This window comes from Drosophila elegans, unplaced genomic scaffold (assembly GCF_018152505.1).
Source record: "Drosophila elegans isolate 14027-0461.03 unplaced genomic scaffold, ASM1815250v1 contig_149, whole genome shotgun sequence".
In the NCBI taxonomy this organism is placed as follows: Eukaryota; Metazoa; Arthropoda; class Insecta; order Diptera; family Drosophilidae; genus Drosophila; species Drosophila elegans.
In genome coordinates, this window is record NW_024545513.1 from 19,687,932 (window position 1) to 19,709,543 (window position 21,612).

General features: G+C 41.1%; 1 protein-coding gene across 5 annotated transcripts in view; it reads right to left on the bottom strand.

Moving 5' to 3' along the window:
• Nucleotides 1-5,625: 5,625 nt before the first annotated feature.
• LOC108138491 (homeobox protein cut) overlaps nt 5,626-21,612 on the bottom strand; it is a 74,414-nt gene continuing 58,427 nt past the window's right edge. For 3 of the 5 annotated variants that reach the window (XM_017260697.2, XM_017260696.2, XM_041710747.1), the window contains 3 exons: nt 19,721-20,683; nt 10,972-11,434; nt 5,626-10,053 (listed from right to left, as the gene is read on the bottom strand). In XM_017260697.2, coding sequence (XP_017116186.1) covers nt 6,663-10,053; nt 10,972-11,434; nt 19,721-20,683 — 4,817 coding nt within the window. In that variant the 3' untranslated portion in view covers nt 5,626-6,662. Of the gene's footprint in view, nt 10,054-10,971; nt 11,435-19,720; nt 21,308-21,612 lie in introns of all 5 variants that reach the window. The other 2 variants (XM_017260695.2, XM_041710748.1) reach the window with 1 other exon arrangement.

Here is a 21,612-nt window from a genome sequence, read left to right on the forward strand (position 1 = left end):
AAAGATTAAAATAAAGAACATTGATAAGACACTCACCTACACACAATGTACAGACTACAGGGTATCCAAAACATCTCGACAAAAACCGCAGAGAATGAGATATATTTGCCCACACAAAACTTATATGTATATCTCTCTGATAAATAGGATGATCAATATCAATCTGTTTGCCCTCCAAGGTTTCAACTAGCGCCTGTTTTTATGTCTTTAAAACCTCTGTACCAAAAACATTAAACATTAAACAAATTATACAAAAACCAAATAATTCAACTAGAATATGAACACTTACGAAATACCAAGCAAAACTTAAGCAAATCAAACATAAATTATATTTATATATATATGTGTAAAAGCAAAGGCAAAAAATGGTTGGGAAGAAAATGTTACCCTGTATTTTTTTAGACATAACATTTTTCTACTTTTTGGACGATGTAAAACCCAAAGGAAAAAAAAACAAGAAACGATTGTAAAAAATGTATGCATATGAAAGTGAAATTTTTTGATTTTAGTTTGTTGCTAATTTATAGAAAATCATGGAACAAGATGAACCAACCAAGTGCGAAACAGATTTGGGACTGATCTTTGGGCCTGTGTCTTTGTGTATAAGCGAATTGTGTATGACATACAATAAATAAATTACTCTCCACCCATCTGTTGATATCGAGCAAAATGAGCCTGCGTTCGTTTTTTATTTATATTTTATGGAAATAATGGGTTTGCAGGAAGCTTTAAGAAAAAACTGCGCTCCCTAGCTCGAAACTTAACAAATTTAATTCCGATTGTGAACTGGTTTGTGGCCTAATTCTCTATTAATGATCATTTAAATCTTGAGAGTACATTTTTGCTCAATATTTGTCCATTTTAATGATGTAGCCCTTTATCAATTTTCCAGAAAATGGGATAACAGAAAAGTGACTAAAAACCCCTTTTTAAATTTTGCTATAAAGTGATTAAAAGCCTGAAGTTTTAAGTCCATAACTTTTCTTACAGCCATCCGATTTGTATGTGGTATATCTTTAAAGTCTTGTGGCTTAAGTCTCTAAAAATCTGCATTTAAATCTTGGTTTGTAGTTTCGTTTTATTTATTTTTTCATTTTTTTGATGTTGTATCTTGATAAATTTTCAAAAAAATGGCTTTGCAAAAAAGTTGTTAAACAACTCCAATTTTAAGTCCATAACTTTTCTTACAGACATCCGATTTGGATGTGGTATATGTTTAAAGTCTTGTGGCTTAAGTCTCTAAAAATCAGCATTTTAATCTTGGTTTTTAGTTTCGTTTTAAATTTTTGTCATTTTTATGATGTTACCCCTTTCAAAATTTTCAAAAATATGACTTTGCAAAAAACTTATTAAACACCTCCAGTTTTAAATCCATAACTTTTCTTACAGGTATCCGATTTGGATGTGGTATATGTTTAAAGTCTTGTGGCTTAAGTCTCTAAAAATCTGCATTTAAATCTTGGTTTGTAGTTTCGTTTTAAATTTTTGTCATTTGCCTTTCTAAATTTTCAAAAAAATGGCTTTGCTTAAATGTGACCAAAAACCTGCTGTCTTAAGTCCATAAAATTTCTCACGGACTTCCGATTTCAAAGTGGGTTTAATTTACTGAAAATAATCATTTAAACGTTTATTTGTAATTTTTGTGTCGATTTTTTATAATTTGTCTTTCTAAAAAATGGCATTGCAGAAAAATGACAAAATACCTACACATTTAAGGACCTAACACATCTCTTTGTCATTATATTTTACAATGGCATATTTGTAAAAACTTGTGTTTTAATTCTTTAACAAACCGCATTTTTTAATCTTTGTCTTTTGTGTTTATATGATAATGATTGTTAGAAATGTAACCCAAAAAAGAGTATTCTAAGTCCAACTAACCTAAGAGTATTCTAAAAACTGCTTTAAAAAGCTCCTTTTTTATAAAAGCTTTTTCAAGATCTTACATTTTGTATTGCTTTTTGAAATGTAAAATTCTTTCTACATACATTGTAAAGGGCGACACCTAGCGCTCAAAAAGAAATAAAAAAACGCCCTCTGCACTGCTTGAAATATAAGTGTGGAAATGAACTTTTTAAATTTAATTTAAAGCCGTTACTGATAAACTGAGGTGGATCCCACTTTCAAATGGTGTTTTTAAAATTTAAAATCTATTTCGTGGTTGTCTCGCCAAACAGCCCCCCAAAATAATAGAAATGACCTTCGTATTGGAATACAGTAGATTCGTCTTTATTGAATTTGATTTTTCTGTTCAGTTTTACATGCTATATAAACTAGTTAATTAATCATATTATTATTATTATTATTATTATTTATATTTGCATTATTTCGTGTTTCTCATTTCAGCGACATCTCAAATGTCTCTCGTTTATTTTGATAATTGTTTTCGTGGCTGTTTCCGTTTCCATTTGATTTTTTTTCATTCGCTTTGGTTTTTTTCTTTGAAAATCGTTGCTGGAAATACGTTTTAATGAGTTCAAATCAAAAACACAATACAGTTTACCTTTATTAAAAAAAATATTCATTACCTTTAATTTATTTTGGTTTGTTGTTAATTGTATGCTCGTGTGCATTTATACAAGAAATGCTACAAAAAAATGTTTTGCTTTTTTTTCTTTTAAATTTATTCCGGTTAATTTTTATGTTGCTTTTGCTTAGATCTTATAAAATGATTTCGAGGTTGCCAAAAATTGTATGTGCTTAAGTTTAATATATATTTATAATATAAATATAACTATAAATGGTTTTTGGTTTTTTTTTTTTTTTTGTATTTACTTTTGTTTATATGTATATTTTTGATATTTTTGCTGCTTTTTTGTTTTTAAATTGTTTTTTGGGCACATTTTGCTAATTTGCTTAAGAATCTTCTTAATTTTTGTTACTCTTCTCGCTTTGTTTTCGTTTTCGGTATCATTTTCTTTTGCATTTATTTTGTTCTGGTTATTCATATCATTTTTGGGCGGATTTCAAACTGAAAAACGGAGCTGGCTCTTATCAAGATCATTGTCGGTTGAAAACTTAGGGATTCGGTTTGGTTTCGGTTCAATATCTCGACTGCGTTTGTGTGTTAACTACGGTTCTTGCTCTTGTTCTTGTTGTTATCATTACCATTCAACAGTTCTGAATGCATGTTTTTGTATATACGTAATTAAGTGTGTATAATATATATCTGCTGGTTAACACTATGTGGTTATTTCAAGTCATGCTACACTTTCGCTTTTTATATATTCGTTTGAATCTGCTAAAATAACTTGCTTGTATATCCTTTCGACTTATTATTCCTTATGCTTTAAACATAATATTGATATGGTCTGGTTTTTGTTTTCGCGTTATTACTATCTGATGTGAACTCGAACTCTTCGATTTATGTTTTTGGATTTCCTCTAAGTTTCGGTTTAACTTTCTTATGTACAGCGAATATTTAGAGGGTGAAATAGAAGGGAGGGGGAAGTTATGACAATTGGCAAAGTCTCAAAACTGGAGAGATTGTGTGGGTGTGTTTGTGTGTAGTGTGTGCGTATATCACCATGGGCTTAAATTCATTCATATTCATATTCATATAGATATCGGTATCTATCTCTCAAAAATATAAAGAAACAATTAATCAATCAATCATTGGTATAAAAAGTGGCGCTTGTGTGTATGTTGTGTTTTTGAATTGGAAGGATAATTTCATATTTGTCGTATTTACAGCTCAACTCTTTTGATTTGAATCTATTTCCGTAACCCTTTAAATAGCTTTGTTTAAAATTAATTACGTATGTCTTGGAGCAGTACGGATGTATCCAAAAAATTTCCGCTGCCTTTATATATTGTGGGTCATTGCCATTCCTTATTATTTTACTTGACTAGCACCGCATATTGTTAATAAATACAACTATGTATGGTATTTTTAAAAAAATGCTGATCATGCATATATATAACTAGGTCTGTTATAGGCTTATATTGGCTGGGATGGCGAGGGGTATTCCGACTTCTTGGCGCTCCCAAAAGTATGCTATACAATTTTAGTGTGTTATTTGTGTCTGTTTTTCGGTGAGGGTGGGTTTCGGGGGTTAAGGTTTATAGGTTTATAGGTTTTTTTTTTTGAGAGGGGGGGTTACGGGGACTGCAAGAGATTGCGAGTACTTTCGTTCCTCAGCGGCATTTTCTGCGATTTTTGGTGGTTTTTTCTTGTTGTTGTTGGAAAATAAAAAAGGATCTCGATGGGTTTTTTTTTCGTTTAAGAAAACATTTTTATTTGATAAAGTTTCGTTCATGTTCATGTATTATTGGTATGTTGTCGCTTGTGTTTTCGCTTTCCTTCCTTCTTTTAATATATATATATATATTTATATATATATATAGATTTATATTATAATTACAATAATAATAATAATAATAAAAATACGAAGACAAAAAAATTGTATTTAAGAAATAATTAAAACTAAAAGTTGCGAACCATTTCAACGTGTCGGTTTTTTCTTAGCTCAACTTTCGTTATCCATACTTTGTATATATTTTATATATATTTATTTATTACTTGTTTATCTCATATTCATATAGATGTAATTTATTCTTTAGCTAAAGCGTATGAAAATGCAAAGTATTAAACTCGATAACTTAAACGCAAACAGGAGGAAAAGAGAACAAATTATAATTTAAAGAAGATCGTAACAAATTTCGCTGACAGCGGGCAAAAATTGTTTGCATATTTTTTAAAAATATTTTTAGTTGTTTTTTTTTTTTTTTTTTAGTTTTGAGTTTTGTTTCTTGTATAAATTTCGCTTGAAGACGCAAATTGTATTTCGTTTTAGGTTTTTGAAATGTGTTTGGTATATGTTGGTAATTTTTTCTCTTTATTTCTCTTCTCATATATATGTATGTAATAATAATAATAATAATAACGCGGCAAATTTTGGGCCTATGCAAAAATGGTTTTCGTGTAATTTTAATTTATTTAGCTTTTTTTTTGGTTTTAAGAATTCTGTTTTTTGTTTAGCTTAAACATTTAGCCTAGGAAAAAAAAGTTTAAATAGTTCTTAAAATTTGCTTTTTGCTCTTCTTGGTTTTCTGTGTTGTTGTCTCTTGTTCATATAGGAAAACAGATTCATTTTTTTTTGTTATATTTTTTTGTTTGTTTATTTTGTAATTTATTTAATATTACGATTACGTTGTAAACTTAAGATCTAGGCAAAAAAAAATTGGCTGTCTTAGAATTAGGATTTTTGTTTTTAGCTTTTTTTACGTTTTTCATTTGTGTAATTTCTTTAGTACGATATGCGGCTTGTGTGTTTTTTTTTTATTTTATTTTCATCTTTAAATATTTTAGATTCACAGAAAAAAATTGTTGTTATTTATGCTAGGGTTTAATGCAAATTTAAATTACCGTTAGGCTAAGTTGATAAATTTTTCATTTTTCGCTTTATATGCATATGTATAATTATATATAATTATGTATAGAATAATTAGATTATAAATAATTTAGTGCATTTTGCATGTTTATTTTTGCTATAATTATGAATTACTCAATTTGTGTGTGTGTGTGTGTTTATTTTTGCTGTGTTTGTGTATTTTTGTGTGGGCGTGTGTGTGATTTTTATGTAAATTCAGAATTTACAAAGTTTATTGTTATATATTTTTCTCGTTTTGCCTTCCTTTTCTCATCGTCACAATATTACTTTATTTTGGGCAACAAAATAGGGTAAAACTTTCTGCTCACTGCACTTTTGCTTGGCCTTTAACTATCTTTTACTTTGGATATTCACTCCACTCCTTCCACAATTCCCTTTCCATATCTGTATCATTTTATTTCGTTTTGTTTTGTTTTGTTTTGTTTTTTGCTTGAGATCAAAAGATAGTTAAACAAGTCGGTTGCTGAGGGTGGTAGAAGGTAGGATTTTTAGGAAGAACGATAGCAAGATCATGCCTCGCGAGAAATCTATTTACATCGTCATCTTCATTCATTGATTTATTTTTATTTACACTTAACCAGCTAAACTGCTAATAATCATATAATAGTTTCTCAAAAAAAAAAAAAATTATTTATATATATGTATATATAGAGAATAGAATTACGTGTGTAGTTATCAATCCTACCGCCTTTGCTTACAGTCTTCAAGTAGAAACAAATCGAAAAATCGAAATCGAAAATCTTTGCAAGATCAAATCTTTCACTTTCTTTCAATTGGATCTCGACATTTTGGTTAAAGTTCGTCGGCAAGCCGGGTGTTCTTAAATGGGGTTCTCATTTTCATTAATACTTTTGCGCTGCTCATCTCATCTCATCTCATCTCATCTCATTTCATCTCATCTCATCTCATCTCTCCATCATCGTAATCGCATAGCGTCTCTAAACTTTTAGCTACAACTATTACAACTCCTCAACCTAAGGCTATATCTTAACCGCTACAACTAACGCCTATATTTAGTAGTTAATGTTTACTGTTTAATGTTTACTGTTAAATGTTTAATGTTTAATGACAAAAAAAAAACAAAAAAAAAATAGAGTTTTCTAGGGCCTAAGTGCTATATATATATATATATATCTATACATATACATATATGGGTATAGATGTATGATGGATATGGATGGGTTTCACCACACACATCGTCTAAATATTCAAACTTAATCACAAGTAAACGCTTCTCTCTACATTGCACTGAATTATCATATAGTTTTTCTAGTAATTCCAACCGGCTGCCGTGGTTGCCGATGCGGTGGTTACTGCTGTTGTGTTGCTGCTGTTGCTGTTGTTGCTGTTGTTGCTGCTGTTGCTACTGTTGCTGCTGCTGCTGCTGCTGCTGGTGGCGGTGGTGGTGGTGCCCTCTGCCCCACTGGATGGCGCTGCTGGTGGCGGCGGCGGTGCCAGCGGTGCGGGCATCTCCTCCGAGGAGCCACCACCGGTGCTGCTCAGCCGCCGAACGCGCACCATGCGCAGCTTCTCCTCGTTGACCACCTTGAGCTTGTGATCGCTGGCCGCGGAGTCCTCGCTGCCGTCGACCAGATGGGCCAGACTGGCCACCTCGTCGTCGTCCTCCTCCTGCTTGATGTGCACCTCCGGCTCCATGAAGCGCTGATCGATCTCCAGCTGGGCATGCTCGTGATCCGAATCGTTGCCCCCATCCGCGGATGGCTTCTCCTGCTCATCGCGTCCATACTCCGAGGCCTGCATTACGCACACCCCATTGATGATCCGCTCGCTGTCTGCGGCAGCGGCGGCGGCTGCAGCGGCTGCTGCTGCCACGGCCGCCACAACGGCACTGGGATTGGTGACCGCACCGGCGGGATTCACCCACTGGGGGGCGGCTGGTTTGCGACGGGAGCTGCGCACCGCATTGGACATGTAGGCAGCGGCGGCGGCCAAAGCGGACTTGTGCAGCGCCTTCTCGTAATCGCTGGCCGCCGTTTTGTCCTCCTCCTGTCCGCCTTCCAGCGATTCGTTGTCGCTGAGGGCATGACCGCTGCCGGCACCGCCGCCAATGCCGCCAATGCCGCCGACACCACTGCCCTCCAGTTCCAGTTCGTCCTGGTAATCGTCGCTGCGTTCCCGCTTCAGTGTGGGCATCGACAAGTCCAGACCGCTCATCTGCTCCTTGAAGGCCTGATTGAGGGCCTGCAGCTCATCACCGCCGGCGGCACCAACGGCAGCGGCCGCGGCAGCCGCTCCCGCAGCGGCAGCGGCGCCGGGAATCCCCGCCAGACTGCGACCCAGCAGGGCGGCGGCGGCAAAGTACGGCGGATAGGGAATGGGCGCCCCGCCCAGACCCATGCGCTCCTTGTGCAGCTCGACCAGGCGCTGTTGCAGCAGCAGTCGGAACTGGACGGGATCGAAGGGTGTGGCACTGGTGCTCTCGCGGCTCGGAATCGGATTGTCCTGACCGGCGGGTCCATGCGGCACCTGTTGCTTCAAGCGCATGCGATGATTGTGGAACCAATTGGTAATGGTGCGCGTGGCCAGGCCCAATTCGTTGGCCAGGAACTCAATGGTGCCCACATTGGGATACGGATCCAAGGCAAAGGCCAGCCGCAGTGCCTCCTTTTGCTCCTCGGAGAAGAGCACACGTTGCTTTTTGCTGGGCGGTGCCCCGCCCACGCCCGAACCCACCGAACCGGGACCCGGACTGCTGGTGTAGAAATCGTTGGTGTCATTGCTGGAGGTATCACTGCTATTGTCCTGCTGATTCGGTCCTGTGCTCCTTCGCCGCTTGCTGGCCTCCCGCCGCTCATTCTTGAGCAACTGCAGCCGCTCCACATTGTTGGCATCGCTGAGCCACAGCTGCATGCGTATGAAGGGCTCCCGCCCCTTGATGGACAGCATGTGCCAGGGCTTCGGTTTGCTCAACAGCTCCGAGACGGAGCCCTGCGACAGGCCGAGCACCGCCTCGCCAAAGATCTTCTGGCCAATGTTGTTGGCCAGCAGGGCCTCCTTGATCTTGGTGGTGATGTCGTGCGTGTCCAGGTCCTGGGTGAGGGCGGCCATCTCGTACACGGTGGGCGACATATGCTGATTCAGACTGCGCATCGCATTGCTGCCGTGCACCGGCATTAGCATGGGTTTCTTATCGCCGCCCGCTCCACTCACCGGATTGCCGGGCGCACCCACCTGTCCCGCCGATGGTGGCAAACTGATGGCATGCTGGGGCGGCAGACCCGGCGATGTCAATAGCATGCTCTGATGATGCAGTGCAGCAGCTGCTGCCGCCGCCTGATGATGTTGCTGATGCGGATGTTGTTGCTGCTGTTGCTGTTGGGCAAGATGTTGCTGCTGCTGCTGCTGCTGCTGTTGCTGCTGCTGCTGCTGGACGAGATGTTGCTGCTGGGCGGCCAAATGCTGATGCGCCTGGTGCTGCTGATGCGCCTGCTGCTGCTGTTGCTGTTGCTGCTGCTGCATGGCCGCCGACATGGCCGCCGCTTGCATCTGTTGCATGAGGTGCTGCGCCTGCGCCGGCTCCTGCAGCTTCAGTTCGCTCATCATCTTCTGCATGGGCAGCGAGGCGGCCTGCATCTTGCTGGCCAATCCCTGCGGCATCTGTGGACTGCCGCTGTAGCTGCCCGTACGCATCAGCTTCTCGGGTGCAATCTTGTACTGGCTGGCCACCAGTTTGTGCACCGCATTCTCGTCCTCCAGGAACATCTTCATGCGGATGAACGGTTCGCGTCCCTTCTGCGTCAGCATGTGCCACGGCTTGGGCCTTGCCAGCAAATCGGAGACGGAACCCTGCGACAATCCGAGCACGGATTCGCCAAACAATCGCTGCGATATGGAGTACTGGGAGAGGGCCTCCTTTACGCGACGCACAATGTCCTCGGTGTTCAGGTTGTTGAACATGTCGAACTGCTGTTGCGTGATGGGCGGCAGCACCGCCTTGGTGGGACGCTGCGGTGTGCTGTGGTGCGGCGTCACCGGCGGCTGTGTGATCAGCGAATTGGTGATGGAGGCCATCCGCTGCAGCGGACTGGCCGTGGCCGCAAACTCCTCCCCCTGGCTGCTTAGCGCCGGCGGCAGTATGGAATTGCTCAGCGGACTGGGTGCCGCCGAATTGGCTCCACCACCACCACCACCAGCGCTGGTGGGTGTCACTGGCACGCCTGCTCCTGCTCCAGCTCCCGCTCCCGCTGCTCCCGCTGAGCCCGCTGAGGGCGGCGCTGGTGGGGCGGGAGTACCGCCGCCCTCGGATTTGCGGCCATGAAGCGAACTGGCATACGGCTCGTCACGTTCGCCATCCTTGGAGCAACTGCTGCTGCTGCCGGCACTGTGCTCCAGCGAGGAGCGCTGTCCGTTCAGCTTGATGTCCTTGGCGGCGGCGGCCGCCAGTGAGAGATCCTGGGCACCGTTCAGCACCTGCTGCTGCAGTGCCATCAGGCTGGAGAAGTTGGGAAATGCGGCCTGGGCCGCCTGCTGCTGCTGTTGCTGTTGCTGTTGCTGCTGCTGCTGGTGGTGCTGCTGCAGCTTGGCAATCTCGCGCTCGAAGACGTGGCGCATGTTCTCGTCGGCCATGGCGGGAAAGGCGCTGCCAGCTGCTCCCGGCATGCCAGCTGCTCCTCCAAACAGCGACGGCGAGAAGAGAAAGCTGTGCGGGGGTACAAGAGTTGATTGAATACTCGATGGCAAGGGCTTACAAGTAGGGTTTAAGTTTCTTTAAGTTTAAGTTAAAATAAAATATATAATTACAAGTAGAGAGTTTCTATTTATGGTAATAAAATATAATGTATAATTACTATATTGGTAATAAAATAAAATGTGTTTTTTTATCCTCAACTTACATATTTTTGGCTGTGATTTATTTAAAATATTAGGATAAGTTTCATATCAAACTAACAACTGAGTAATTTGAAAGTATTTTTAAGTCTAATTATTTATTGCTCTGATTTTTATCCATTGATAATTAAAATTATTTTAAATCTGGCAGTATTCTTATGTATTGTTTTTAAATATTTAATTTGACTATTTCTGAAATATATTTTGATATCTGCAATAAATAATTTGAGCGGAAGCCTCTATTACTACTAATAAAAAAAAGTAGTGAACTTAATTGTTTAATAAATATATTTAAAAAGCAACAAATGTGTTGTACTTATATATCACTAAATGAAATACTAAATTTGGCAATCAATAGCGAGATATATTTTTTTTTATCAGGAACCAAAAGCAATCTTTATTGAAATATAAAATCTTAACAAAAAAAAAAATGTGACCTAATTTTTTGTGCTATGTACATATATATACAAAAACTTTCTTTTATGAAAAAAAATTTGTTGTTATTTGATATATTTATTTAAAAAAAATTTAAAATTTCATTATATAAGATTTTTGTTTATACGAATTTAAAATAACCATTAATTGAGGTTTTTATTTTGACAAATCTCAGATAATCGTTGGTACATAAATTTCTTTAAATCTCACATTATTTATATTATTCTTATTCTTATAAAAATGTGCATAATATTATGTGGGACCAGACTACAGTGAAACCTCGTTGCAAACTCACCTTGGAAAGGCCGTCTCCCTGGGCGTGCGTGCGATCAGCTCCTGGTAGAGCCGGGCCATCTTGTCCTGGGCCAGATCCTCGTGCCGCAGTCGCTGCTGCACCTCCCGCTCCCGTTCCCGCTGCTCCCGCTCCCGCTCCCGCTCCCGCTGCTGGGCGGCGGCGGCCTGGTCGGGATTGAGGTGCTGCTGGTGCGGCTTCAGCTGCTGCTCCACCTTGAAGAACGGTGAGGTGCAGCTCTGCGGCGGCGACTTGCTGTCCTCGTTGCTGTGCGAATCCTCGTGACTGCGACGCTCCTGCTCTCGATCTCGATCCCGCTCCCGATCGCGGTGCTGATGGACCACGCTGCTCTGCTTCATCAGCGATGAGGCCTCGCTGAGGATGTGGGCAATGCGATCCTCGGACATGGAGTCATCGCCGCCAGCGCCGCCGGTTCCACGACCCGCGTACTGCGGCAATCCAGAGTCTGCAAGAGAATAGCGATTTCTGGTTAGTGGCTACACACACAGACAAACACACAAACACACACACACATAAGATGATGATGATGATCGTAAAGCCCATTAAATGCTGTAAACTTTATGCCAAACCCGACTCATTTATAAGGGGTTCGTTCGTTCATTCCGTCGTTCATTCGCTTGCTCGATTGGCAGGACATGAAAACTCGAACTCAAACTCAAACTCAAACCAGACCGAAACCAATTAAGTCATAAAGCGTTCAAAAATGCCAAAGCGAATTTGCGACCATAAAGCGGCGCTGCAGTTGAAAGGGCTCCCGCCAAGTGTCCACCAAAATGCCACGCCCCTTGCCGCCTAACCGCCTCCTAACCGCCCATCCAATGCACTGACAGAAATTTCGAATGCCCCCAGGGGGGCAGGGGTTGCTCAATTATAACCAGCCCAATAACACAAACGGCATGACATGAATGGTGTATAAAAATAAAACAGATTTGTATTTACTCCACTTTTTTATTAATTTTTTTTTTTGTACCTTTCTCAGGACCTCAAATAGTTGTTCGATGCAAAAGCGTTGCGCTAATTTGGCACGCGCCAATCCTCAAACCCAAAAACCAGGCAAATATGCTCATCGAAGCGAGCGTCCAGGAGTTGAATAAACGAAACGAAACGAAATGAATAAATGAATGAATTCAATTGCAATTGAGAGTGGTCGGCGGAAATGCAAAAAAAAAAAAAAATAATAAAAAAAAAAAAATTTTAAACACAAAAATCGCAAACGAACTGGGGTTCGCAACGCAACGCAACGCAAAAAAAAAAAATGTTTAACTGAAAATTGTTTTGCTGAAATTCAATTGAAAATGAAGGAAAATGGAGGAGGCGCGCGTTTTGCTTTTTGGCTTTTTGCTTTTGCTCGTGACAGAGAATCGAGTGGTAAATTGCAAAATAATCACACAAGTGGTTAGAGCCACCCAACCAACGAGTCGAGCCGAGGGACCATTGAGTTTCCCGTGTGATATGCGATATGTGATATGTGATATGTGATGTCCTGCGGCATGTTTTTGTGGCTGCCACAGCGAAAACATCAATCAGCCGCACACGTTCAGCGGAATGGAACGCAATGCGGGCAGGCAATGGGTGTGGCTGTGGGTGTGGCTGTGGGTGTGGGTGTGGGTGTGGGTGTGGGTATGGGGGTGTGGGTACTGGCGAAATGAAATAACTGAAAATCGCTTTACAATTGCCAAGCATAATCGATGCCCAAAGGAGCAAACACTTGGCCGCAAATAAAACTGCAAGTATCGGACGCCAGTGGACGCCAGCGGAAACGGAAATCAACACATGAATGACAAATGTCCAGGCACCAGAGGCTAACGTTTCCTCTTTCCTCTTTCCTCTTTCCTCCATTCAAACATCCTGGCCGATGCCATCCAGTCATTCAGCCATTGAAGCGAGAGATTTGAAAAATAGGTGGATGGCATGTAGATCCGGACTGTCCAGAGTCCACAGTCCAAAGTCCAGAGTAGATGGATAAAGGCGATAAAATGGCCAACTACAATAGATCCTCCTCCTGCTCCTCATCCTCATCCTCATCCACCTCCACCTCCACCTCCACTCGTGTTGCCATGGCATAAAAATTGGAAAAATGATTTTATGTTCACATTTTTTTTTTGCCTATTGTTGCTGTATCCTTATGTGGACTCCTTGTCGTCGCTTCATTTGGGGATTACAAAGTGTTTTTGTGTTATAAAGTCGAAGATGACATTGATGACACCTGGAATGACCCAGCCAGGCCAGAGATGGAGTATTGGAGTTGGTCAGACACAGACAGCTTAAGCGGTCTTAGTGGATGTGGATGATTGTGGCCAGCTGGAGGATTGCTTTGGATTGGATCCGATTGCTTTGCCTTGGGTTGGAGTGGAGTGAAGCGCTCTTTAAAGATGAGACCCCCATATAAATAAAGATAAAGTAATTGGTAAAATTGCTTTCAATCCATGTCTGACTTAATTTCAACGTCATTAGATTGTGACATTTAGTTAACCGCAGGTAATGCCAATTGTTGTGAACCTTTGCAAACCCTTTGTTTACCCAATTGCCATATTTTAATAATTTGTATACCAAAAAATTAAAGAGTCTCACGTGGCAGACAAAGCTGTCGCTCGCCCTCCAACTCCAATTCCATTTTATTCCAAAGGACAAACCCGCAGTTTTTTGGCCCAACTTTCGCTGCCATCCTTTATGGCCATCATTCAACTTTTTACTATATATATATACATCTATTTGTATAGATATAGATAGCGGGGCTGGATATGGATATGGATATATATATATATATATATATTTGTCGTTACCGTTGGCCACTTTTTTGTCTGCGATTTACATTATTTTTCCGTTGTGTGTTGGCCAACTCACACCGCTGATTTAAGTTGATGGAGATATGCTGTTTGGATTTTTTGTTTTGTAATTTATTAGAGAGGAACATGTTGACCAAATTGTCATTCAAAGGGATTTCGGACCGGCAATCGGACGGAGGAAATATGCGCACCAGATATAAGCTATCATATTTGTCTAGCACATACCAAAAAGTCCATATGTAAATGTAAATGAAAATGTAAATGTACATCTATATCGTATATATCGTATATTTTTATATGACAATCTATGCCATCCTTTAACCCTTTCCCTTCGTTTTCAGCAATTTGCTTGATGAATATTTGCCTTTTATAACAAATCAGAGGACGAAGAGCCCAGACAGTGGCTGCTTCAGCTCCAGAAGGTCTTGGTGGGGCCTTGGGGTTGCTTCGTTTGCTTTTTTATTCTAATACAATAAATATTTGCCAGCACAAATATGTAATCATACTTCAACATGTCGCCTCGATCTGAAAGGGTTATACCCATATATATATATGTACATATATATATATATATATGTGTATGCGGGGGTGCAAGAAAAAAAGAAATTTTTATATATGACAGGACGGAATTGAACGGCACATTGAAATTGGCACACGCACGCAATTTGCATTAATTGCAAGAAAAATTTTCTAATTAAAATGCCAGTCATTTGTTTTTCCTTTTCCCCAACTCGGTGACTCCTTTGGGCACCCTTTTTGTCAGCTATCCATTTGCTGTTGTTGTTGTGCCTGTGTATTAGCAAAAGTGTCAATTAAAAAAAAAAAAAAAAAAAAAAAAAAAAAAAGAAATGAAATGAAGACAAGGCCAAGTGGAGATGTTTAGGTGATGGTGGCTAAAAAGGGGTACCTTCAAATGGAATTGGTAACGAAATGGGAGGCTTCTTCTTCTAGCTGAGCAGAAAGTAAACGTAGCATGGTGAATTGAAGAGTTTCGACAGTTCGACATTTCGACAGGACGAAAAAGGGGGCTTTCCTGCACTGCAGAGTCGTCACCTGTTATCAAAAAACGTTTCACTGCCATTTAACCCATTCCTCGTACCTTCGCACTCATTGTTTGTCTTGCAATTAAGCAGAAAATATGAGAGAAAGAGAGGGCCTATGAGGGGTGTGAAAGAGATGGTTAGTGGGTTGGGGGGGGAAAGAGACAGGGGACAGGGGACAGCAGCCAAGCAGCCTGGAATCGTATGGCATGGGTAACGTGCAGCAACTTTGTCTTGCATTTTAATTTGTTTTCGTCATGATTTCGCTTTGTTCTTCCACCTTTTTCAGGCCACTCTGCTCTCCTGCCTTCGCAACTGTTGTCAAAGTTCATTACAAAGTAATTAGCTGCCTTATATGCAAAATAAAAAGCACAAAAATCAAGCACGAACACGACATGTGCAACATTAATTTGTTGTCTATGTCTGTATGTGTGTGTGTGTGTGTGTAGCTCAAAAAGTTTCCCATTTTGTGTGCTTATTTTTTATTATTTTTTTTTTTTTTGTGAATTTTATCTATTTTGTCTGTTTTGTTTTTTATTACAGTATTTTTCGGTTAGTCCTCATCAAATTATTAGCACTCCCTGATCGGAGGCCATTACTCTTCGGCCGGGGCTCTTTCATTCCTGATTGCCTCATTGCGTTCATCACAAAAGATATCAAAGAAATTCAAAATAAAATAAATTTTAGCCACGCTAGTCGCCTGGCTGGCTGGCTGCAGTTGTTGTTGCTGGCGATCACCAGATTTATGAAAATTGTTAAGCGAGCTTTATGCTAATTTATGCGTATTGTTTGGCCGGCCCACGCACTCAAACCTCCACCACCCCAAAAAAAAAAAATAATAAAAGAAGAAAAGAAAAAAAAAACCACCTCATCTGTCTGTTTTTGTTACCGCAATGAATTGCCACACTTATGCGATGCCACTCAATGAACAATATTTTAATGGCGCACGGCTGAGTGTTTGTGTGTTCAGGGATGTCACCGAAAAGATCGATACACAAACATCTTATCGATAAATATTTTCCGATATCTTGATGCATCTGATATCAAGAGTTCGAATTAAGTGTATTCCTTCTAACATTTTGGATATGGTAGTTGATTAATTAGAACTCGCTGCTTGTGATCCTTTCTATTTTTAATAATAAATACCATATGAAAGTTATTGTCATATTTGCTATATAATTTTCTTCTCGATATAATTATCTACCCATCCCTAGCGATGTACCTGCGTTTAATGTGTATAAATAAAATCAAATAAAATGAAATACAATCAAAAGAGGGGGCCAAAAATCGCGTAGAGGCGAAGGAATTGATACGCCCCGTTGGTCACTTAGTCAGAGGCAAATCTCTCAGTATTTCTTTTATTTTCCTCATGTGGCAGCAACCAAACCAAACACAACAACACACACACAAACACACACACTTTTAGCCCGCTTTATGGCTTGTGACAAATAATTTGTGAAGCGGCCGCAAATAAATATGTGGCAGTCTGCCTTTTCTTTTGGTTTTTTTTTTTTGCTTTTATTCAGCCGCATCTTCTGGCGTTTGGAATGCTTTTGTTTTGTCGAATCCCGTGTGCGTTGTGTTTTTGGTTCTATTCTTAGGCACTCGCACTCGCACTCGCACTCTTTATTTTATTTTTTTTTTTTGTTGGCCTGGCCTGAGTTGGCCTGGCTAAAAGCAAATAGACGACAACACGGCGGTGTCTGCTGAAAATTATGTGTTAATATGCTAGTATTATTAGCTGCTATAATGGCTCCGTTTGCCTCCCTCTTTGCAAAAAAAAACTCCATTCTCCGCTTTTGTCATTACGTATACGCCGCGTTATTTCTTCTGTTTTTTTTTCTGCGCTGTATTTGCCTTGGCTTTGAGCGCCATGCTAAACGAGTTTCAATTGAGCACTTAACTCCCCCTGTTTTTCCTATTTTCCTAGTTTTTTTTTTGGCTTTTGTTTTAGCATTCTGCAAAAGTCCTGTCAACAGTTTTTTCTGCGTTTGTGTTTTAAGCTAACTTTACTCAAGCGAAGGGGGAAAGGTCCTGGGAGTCCCATTAAAAATCAAAACTATTGCGATAAAATTGTGGTTTTTTAAGCAAAAATAAAAATTAAAAAACTTTAAAATCTAGAGTTGTGATTATTTTACATACATATACCCAAATACCAAATGTTCAATACTAATCTAAACTTCTAGCCTTTTATCGATATTGCCCTGCTTTGAAGTCGTAACCCCCCTGCAGTTTAAAATGCAACAATTGTCGTTAAATGTTGCAAAAACAAAAAAAAACAAAAAAAAACCGAGAACCAAATAGAAGCCGGCAATGAAATAGGGAAAACAAACTGAAAACGCAAAAACTTTTGCGTCAAGCCAGTGGTGTTGTGCTATCCCTACCCCATAATGGTGCACCTCCACTTCCTCCGCCACCCACAGAGCCACCCAGTGCACCACCCGATCACCCAACCACCCAACCACCCTCTTTTCGGCCAGCCACAAAGACGACTTCAAACGCTCGGCACGTCAACGTTTTGCATGCCTCGTTGAAGTCAGTTGCAGTTGGTATTTCTTGTTGCTGTTGTTGTTGTTGTTGCTGTTTTTATTATTATTATTTGTATTGTTGTTGTTGTTGTTGTTACTGTTGTTTTTGTTGTTGTCGTCATCGCTGGTTGTTGTTTACATTTAATTCAACTTCACGTTGTTCGCTATATGTATGTTTATATTTTTTGTTGTTTTTATAAATTTTTCTGTTGTATTTTGTTTCAAGCCTTTTACAGACCAATTGTCACGGCAGTCGTCGCGTCAAACCACCTACCTCCGCCCCCCTTTTTTTTTTTTTTTTTTTTCACCCATCCTACTTTTCACTACCCTAACCCCCCACCCAACCTATTTTTTGAACCGTTTCGTTCATAACGCGCTTTAAACAATTACAATTCAAAATTCATTGACGCGCATCCTGGGTTAACTTTTGCCACAATGACTTCAAAGTATTGTTAACCATCAGAGTTGACAGGGGCGTGCAGCTCAAGGGGGGCGGTGGCCTTAGAAGAAGGATGCCCAGAGTCCACATAGAACAAAATTGGCATCAAAGATCAAGAAAAATGCATACTAATCGAATCTCAATTAATAACCTGTTAAAATCGGTTTTCGAAAAAAAAAAAATGTAACTCTGTTTTCTAATCACTACATTCATATAGACTCCCATATATCTTTTCTGCATTAAAATTCCGAACTATGATCTTTCGCCACAACTATATATTTACTTATAATTAGCAAGGGAAGCTGAAAAAAAAAGAATGGATAACCTCTGTTGCACTTTAGCCTTTGGTGGTGGCGACCCCTTATGGTAAACTTTGACCCCCCGCCCCTGCCATTAGCAACTCCTCTCTATAAACAGTCACAGTTAGTTTAGCTGCCATGAGTAATCGTCATAAATTAATTGTCAACATTTGCATGCACTTAGACCAACACACACACACACATACACAGACACACACACACTCACGCATACTCACACACACATTTGATTAACTTTGCAGCAGGGGCGTCGGGCAAAAAAAAGGGGTAGGGGGGCTACGAATGCGTGCTGGCACTTTAAACATACTTTTGCATTGACATATTTTCGCTTTTCCCGCCGCCAGAAAGTTTTCCGGCCATAAAATTGATGACTAATCAATAAGGGAGCGGGAAACCAAGACAACTAGATAACAAGATAGCAGGGGCGCCCATAAGGGGGTCTTTAATAAAATTACAAATTCCGACCCCTGTTACAAACCGTTTATAAATTTTAAAAGAACCCAAAAAGGAAGTATATTATGTAACCATATAATGCGGATCCCCAGATCTATCGTGAATGAAAAACCAAAACTAAAACAAAAATTAAAATGAAATTTAAAAATTGAAAAGCATAAAAAAACAAAAAAAAAGAAACAAAAACGAGACAAAATGAAACGAATTCCTGTTCATTTTCACGCCTAATGTGCGAATTTGCCGAAATTTATGGCGACAGGCAAATGGCCGCTCCAACTGCACCGCAAATGTCTCTCTTTGGTCCACCCTCTGGCCCCCTTTTTGGTCCACCCGCTCCCCTCCTCCCCCTCAAATCGCGCCACCCCTTGCCCCAGAAAATGGCGTCGTCAAGTTTGTCGCTGCTTTTCTGCTGCTGTGTGGCTGCTGTTGGCACGTTGATTATACGCAAAAATCAAAAATAATTAAAATTTCACAATTTAATGTTTTGGCCGCCGGCCAAACGGAATGAAAAACGCCAAAAGCCGCAGAAAAAAAAAGAAGAGAAAATTTGAAAAAAATGAGACAGGGAAAAGCGAGGACATCGTTTGAAGTTCGAGTTGAAGGATTCTCTTCAATCGCTAATGGCCCAAAGGCTTGAATCCGATTTTGGCTTGGTTTGAAAATAGTTCAATGAACTGATATGTTGAAAGGAGTTCGCAACTAAATCTTAGGTTTTAAAGAAACATGACATAATAAATGGGTAATAGGTAATAAACCTGTAAACTATAATTGAAAATTAAGTGATTGGTCTACTCACAATCAACAAAAGATCTATACAAGATGGAGCATTTAATACATTTTTTTTTTGAAATCTTTTAAACATTTAAAATTTACCCACAAAATGTATGAACCTTTTTTACACTTTACATTGAATTCATGTTCTAAAACTAGTTATCTGGTTTTTGTTTTATGATTTTTTTTAACCTATAAACCTTTCTTTTAACTATTTTGAAATATGATTTTTAAAATAGTTTTCAAAAATATCCCTTTGACTTGGTCGGCATATTGTGAAGCTTTTACAATGTGTTTAATGGGTTTACGACCAAAAATCCCTTCCATCTTGCTGAGTCCCAGCTGTATGATTGGCATGGCATGGCATACCCCCCGCTTAACTGGCTAATCCACTCACCTTTCTTGGGTATCAGCGATTTGAGCAGCATGACAGCGTTGTCGTCACAGGCCCAGGCGTGCATCTTGCGATAGCTATCGCGTCCCTTCTCGGTCAGCTTGTCCCAGGGCTTGGGTTTGCTGAGCAGCTCGGAGACGGTTCCCTGGGACAGGCCCAGTATGTACTTGGCGAACAGCCGCTGGCCAATGTTGTGCACCGAGAGCAGCTCACGGACGCGTCGCGAGATGTGCAGGGTGTCCAGCGCCTGGTTGGCATACTTATCCATGTTGTAGCGCAACATTTCCTGCAGCTTGGCCTCCATGGGATCTCCCTTGGGGATGAGCGATTCACCGAGTCGCCCCGCCATCGATGCGCCCGGTGGCAATTGCAATTCCGAATCGGCGAAACGATAGTGTCCCCGTCCATCGGCTGCTCCGGCGGCCACTTGGGCGGCGGCAAACTGGAAGGCCGGCAGTCCCGGCAAAAATCCCGGTCCCAATGCGGCCGCATGCTGGGCATGAGCGGCCATCGCGGCGGCGGCCAGACCGTTGCTGTCCTCCTGCAGCAGCGATTTGCTGCCATTCAGTGTGCTGGCCAAACTGGCGGCCAGTTGGGCGGTGGCCGCGCTGCTGGCCGTCGCATTGCTGCTGTTCGACGAGCCATTGTTGCTCTGATTGTTGCCAGCGGCTGTCGGTGTGCTCGAATTCGATCCGGACTCGTTCGCCGCCGCATGGTGGTGCAGGTGGTGCGCCGCCGACGGATGCAACAGTCCATGGCCGTGCAAGTGGTGGCCATGATGGTGGTTCAAACTATCGTTGGCCGACGGATTGCTGCTGCTGTTGCTGCCGCTGTTCTGCTGCAGATGATGGTGATGTTGCTGATGGAGATGTTGCTGGTGGTGCTGTTGCTGCTGGTGGTGCTGTTGCTGTTGCTGCTGCTGGTGGTGGTGCTGCTGATGCTGGTGCTGCTGGTGGTGGTGGGCATCTAGGCGGGAAGAGTTGGAAGAGTTGGAAAATGTTGAGTTAACCAGTTGACTAAGCAGGGCTGTGGACGAGGGTCCATGTTGTTGTTGATGTTGCTGTTGTTGCTGTTGCTGTTGTTGCTGTGAAAAGTGTAGATGTTGCTGCTGATGTGTCTGTTGCTGTTGTTGTTGTTGTTGTTGTTGTTGCTGCGGGAGTGGTGGCGGTGGTGGCGGCGGCGGCGGCAGCAATTGTGCCTGCTGCTCGGCCCTAAGATTTTGATAAATTGTTGGCGTTTTGCTCCCTGGCATTGCTGTGATGATGTTGCTGCTGTTGCTGCTGCTGCTGCTGCTGGGATTATTATTTGTATTCCCCGTTTCGAAACCTCGACGCCAATAATCGTTGACCAGCTGCTCCGGCAGGATCACCTGATTGCTGGTGACCTCGTCGTCGTCATCGTCTTCGATTTCCTGCTTGGGCGCCATATTATTGTCAGCTTTGGCTTCCGTTTCGTTTGGCAGCAATTCACTTGATGATGTTGCTGATGTTGCTATTGCGAGTGTTGCAGTTGCAGTTGCTGCTGCTGCTGCTGCTGGCGACACTTCTTTTTCTGCATCATCATCGGCATCTTCGTTTCGGTTGTTGATTTCTGGGGATAACAACAAACAAATTGGGCTATTTGTTGTTGCTGCTTTTTAAAGCAAGATCATAATTTTTGGTTTTTTTTTTTTGATTTTCTATTTTGTATTTGGTCAACAACATCCATGGAACAAAACGCCAAAAATGAATCAAAACTTGTCTTAAGCCGGTTCTTTGTTTTTTCTCAACAATATTTTCATCTATCAATTATTATTTTTTTGTTCGATTTTTTTTCTTTATTTTTCGCCAATTTAGTGCAACAAAATAACAAAGAATCTCTGGTGTGTGTGTTTGGAGTATATATATATATATATA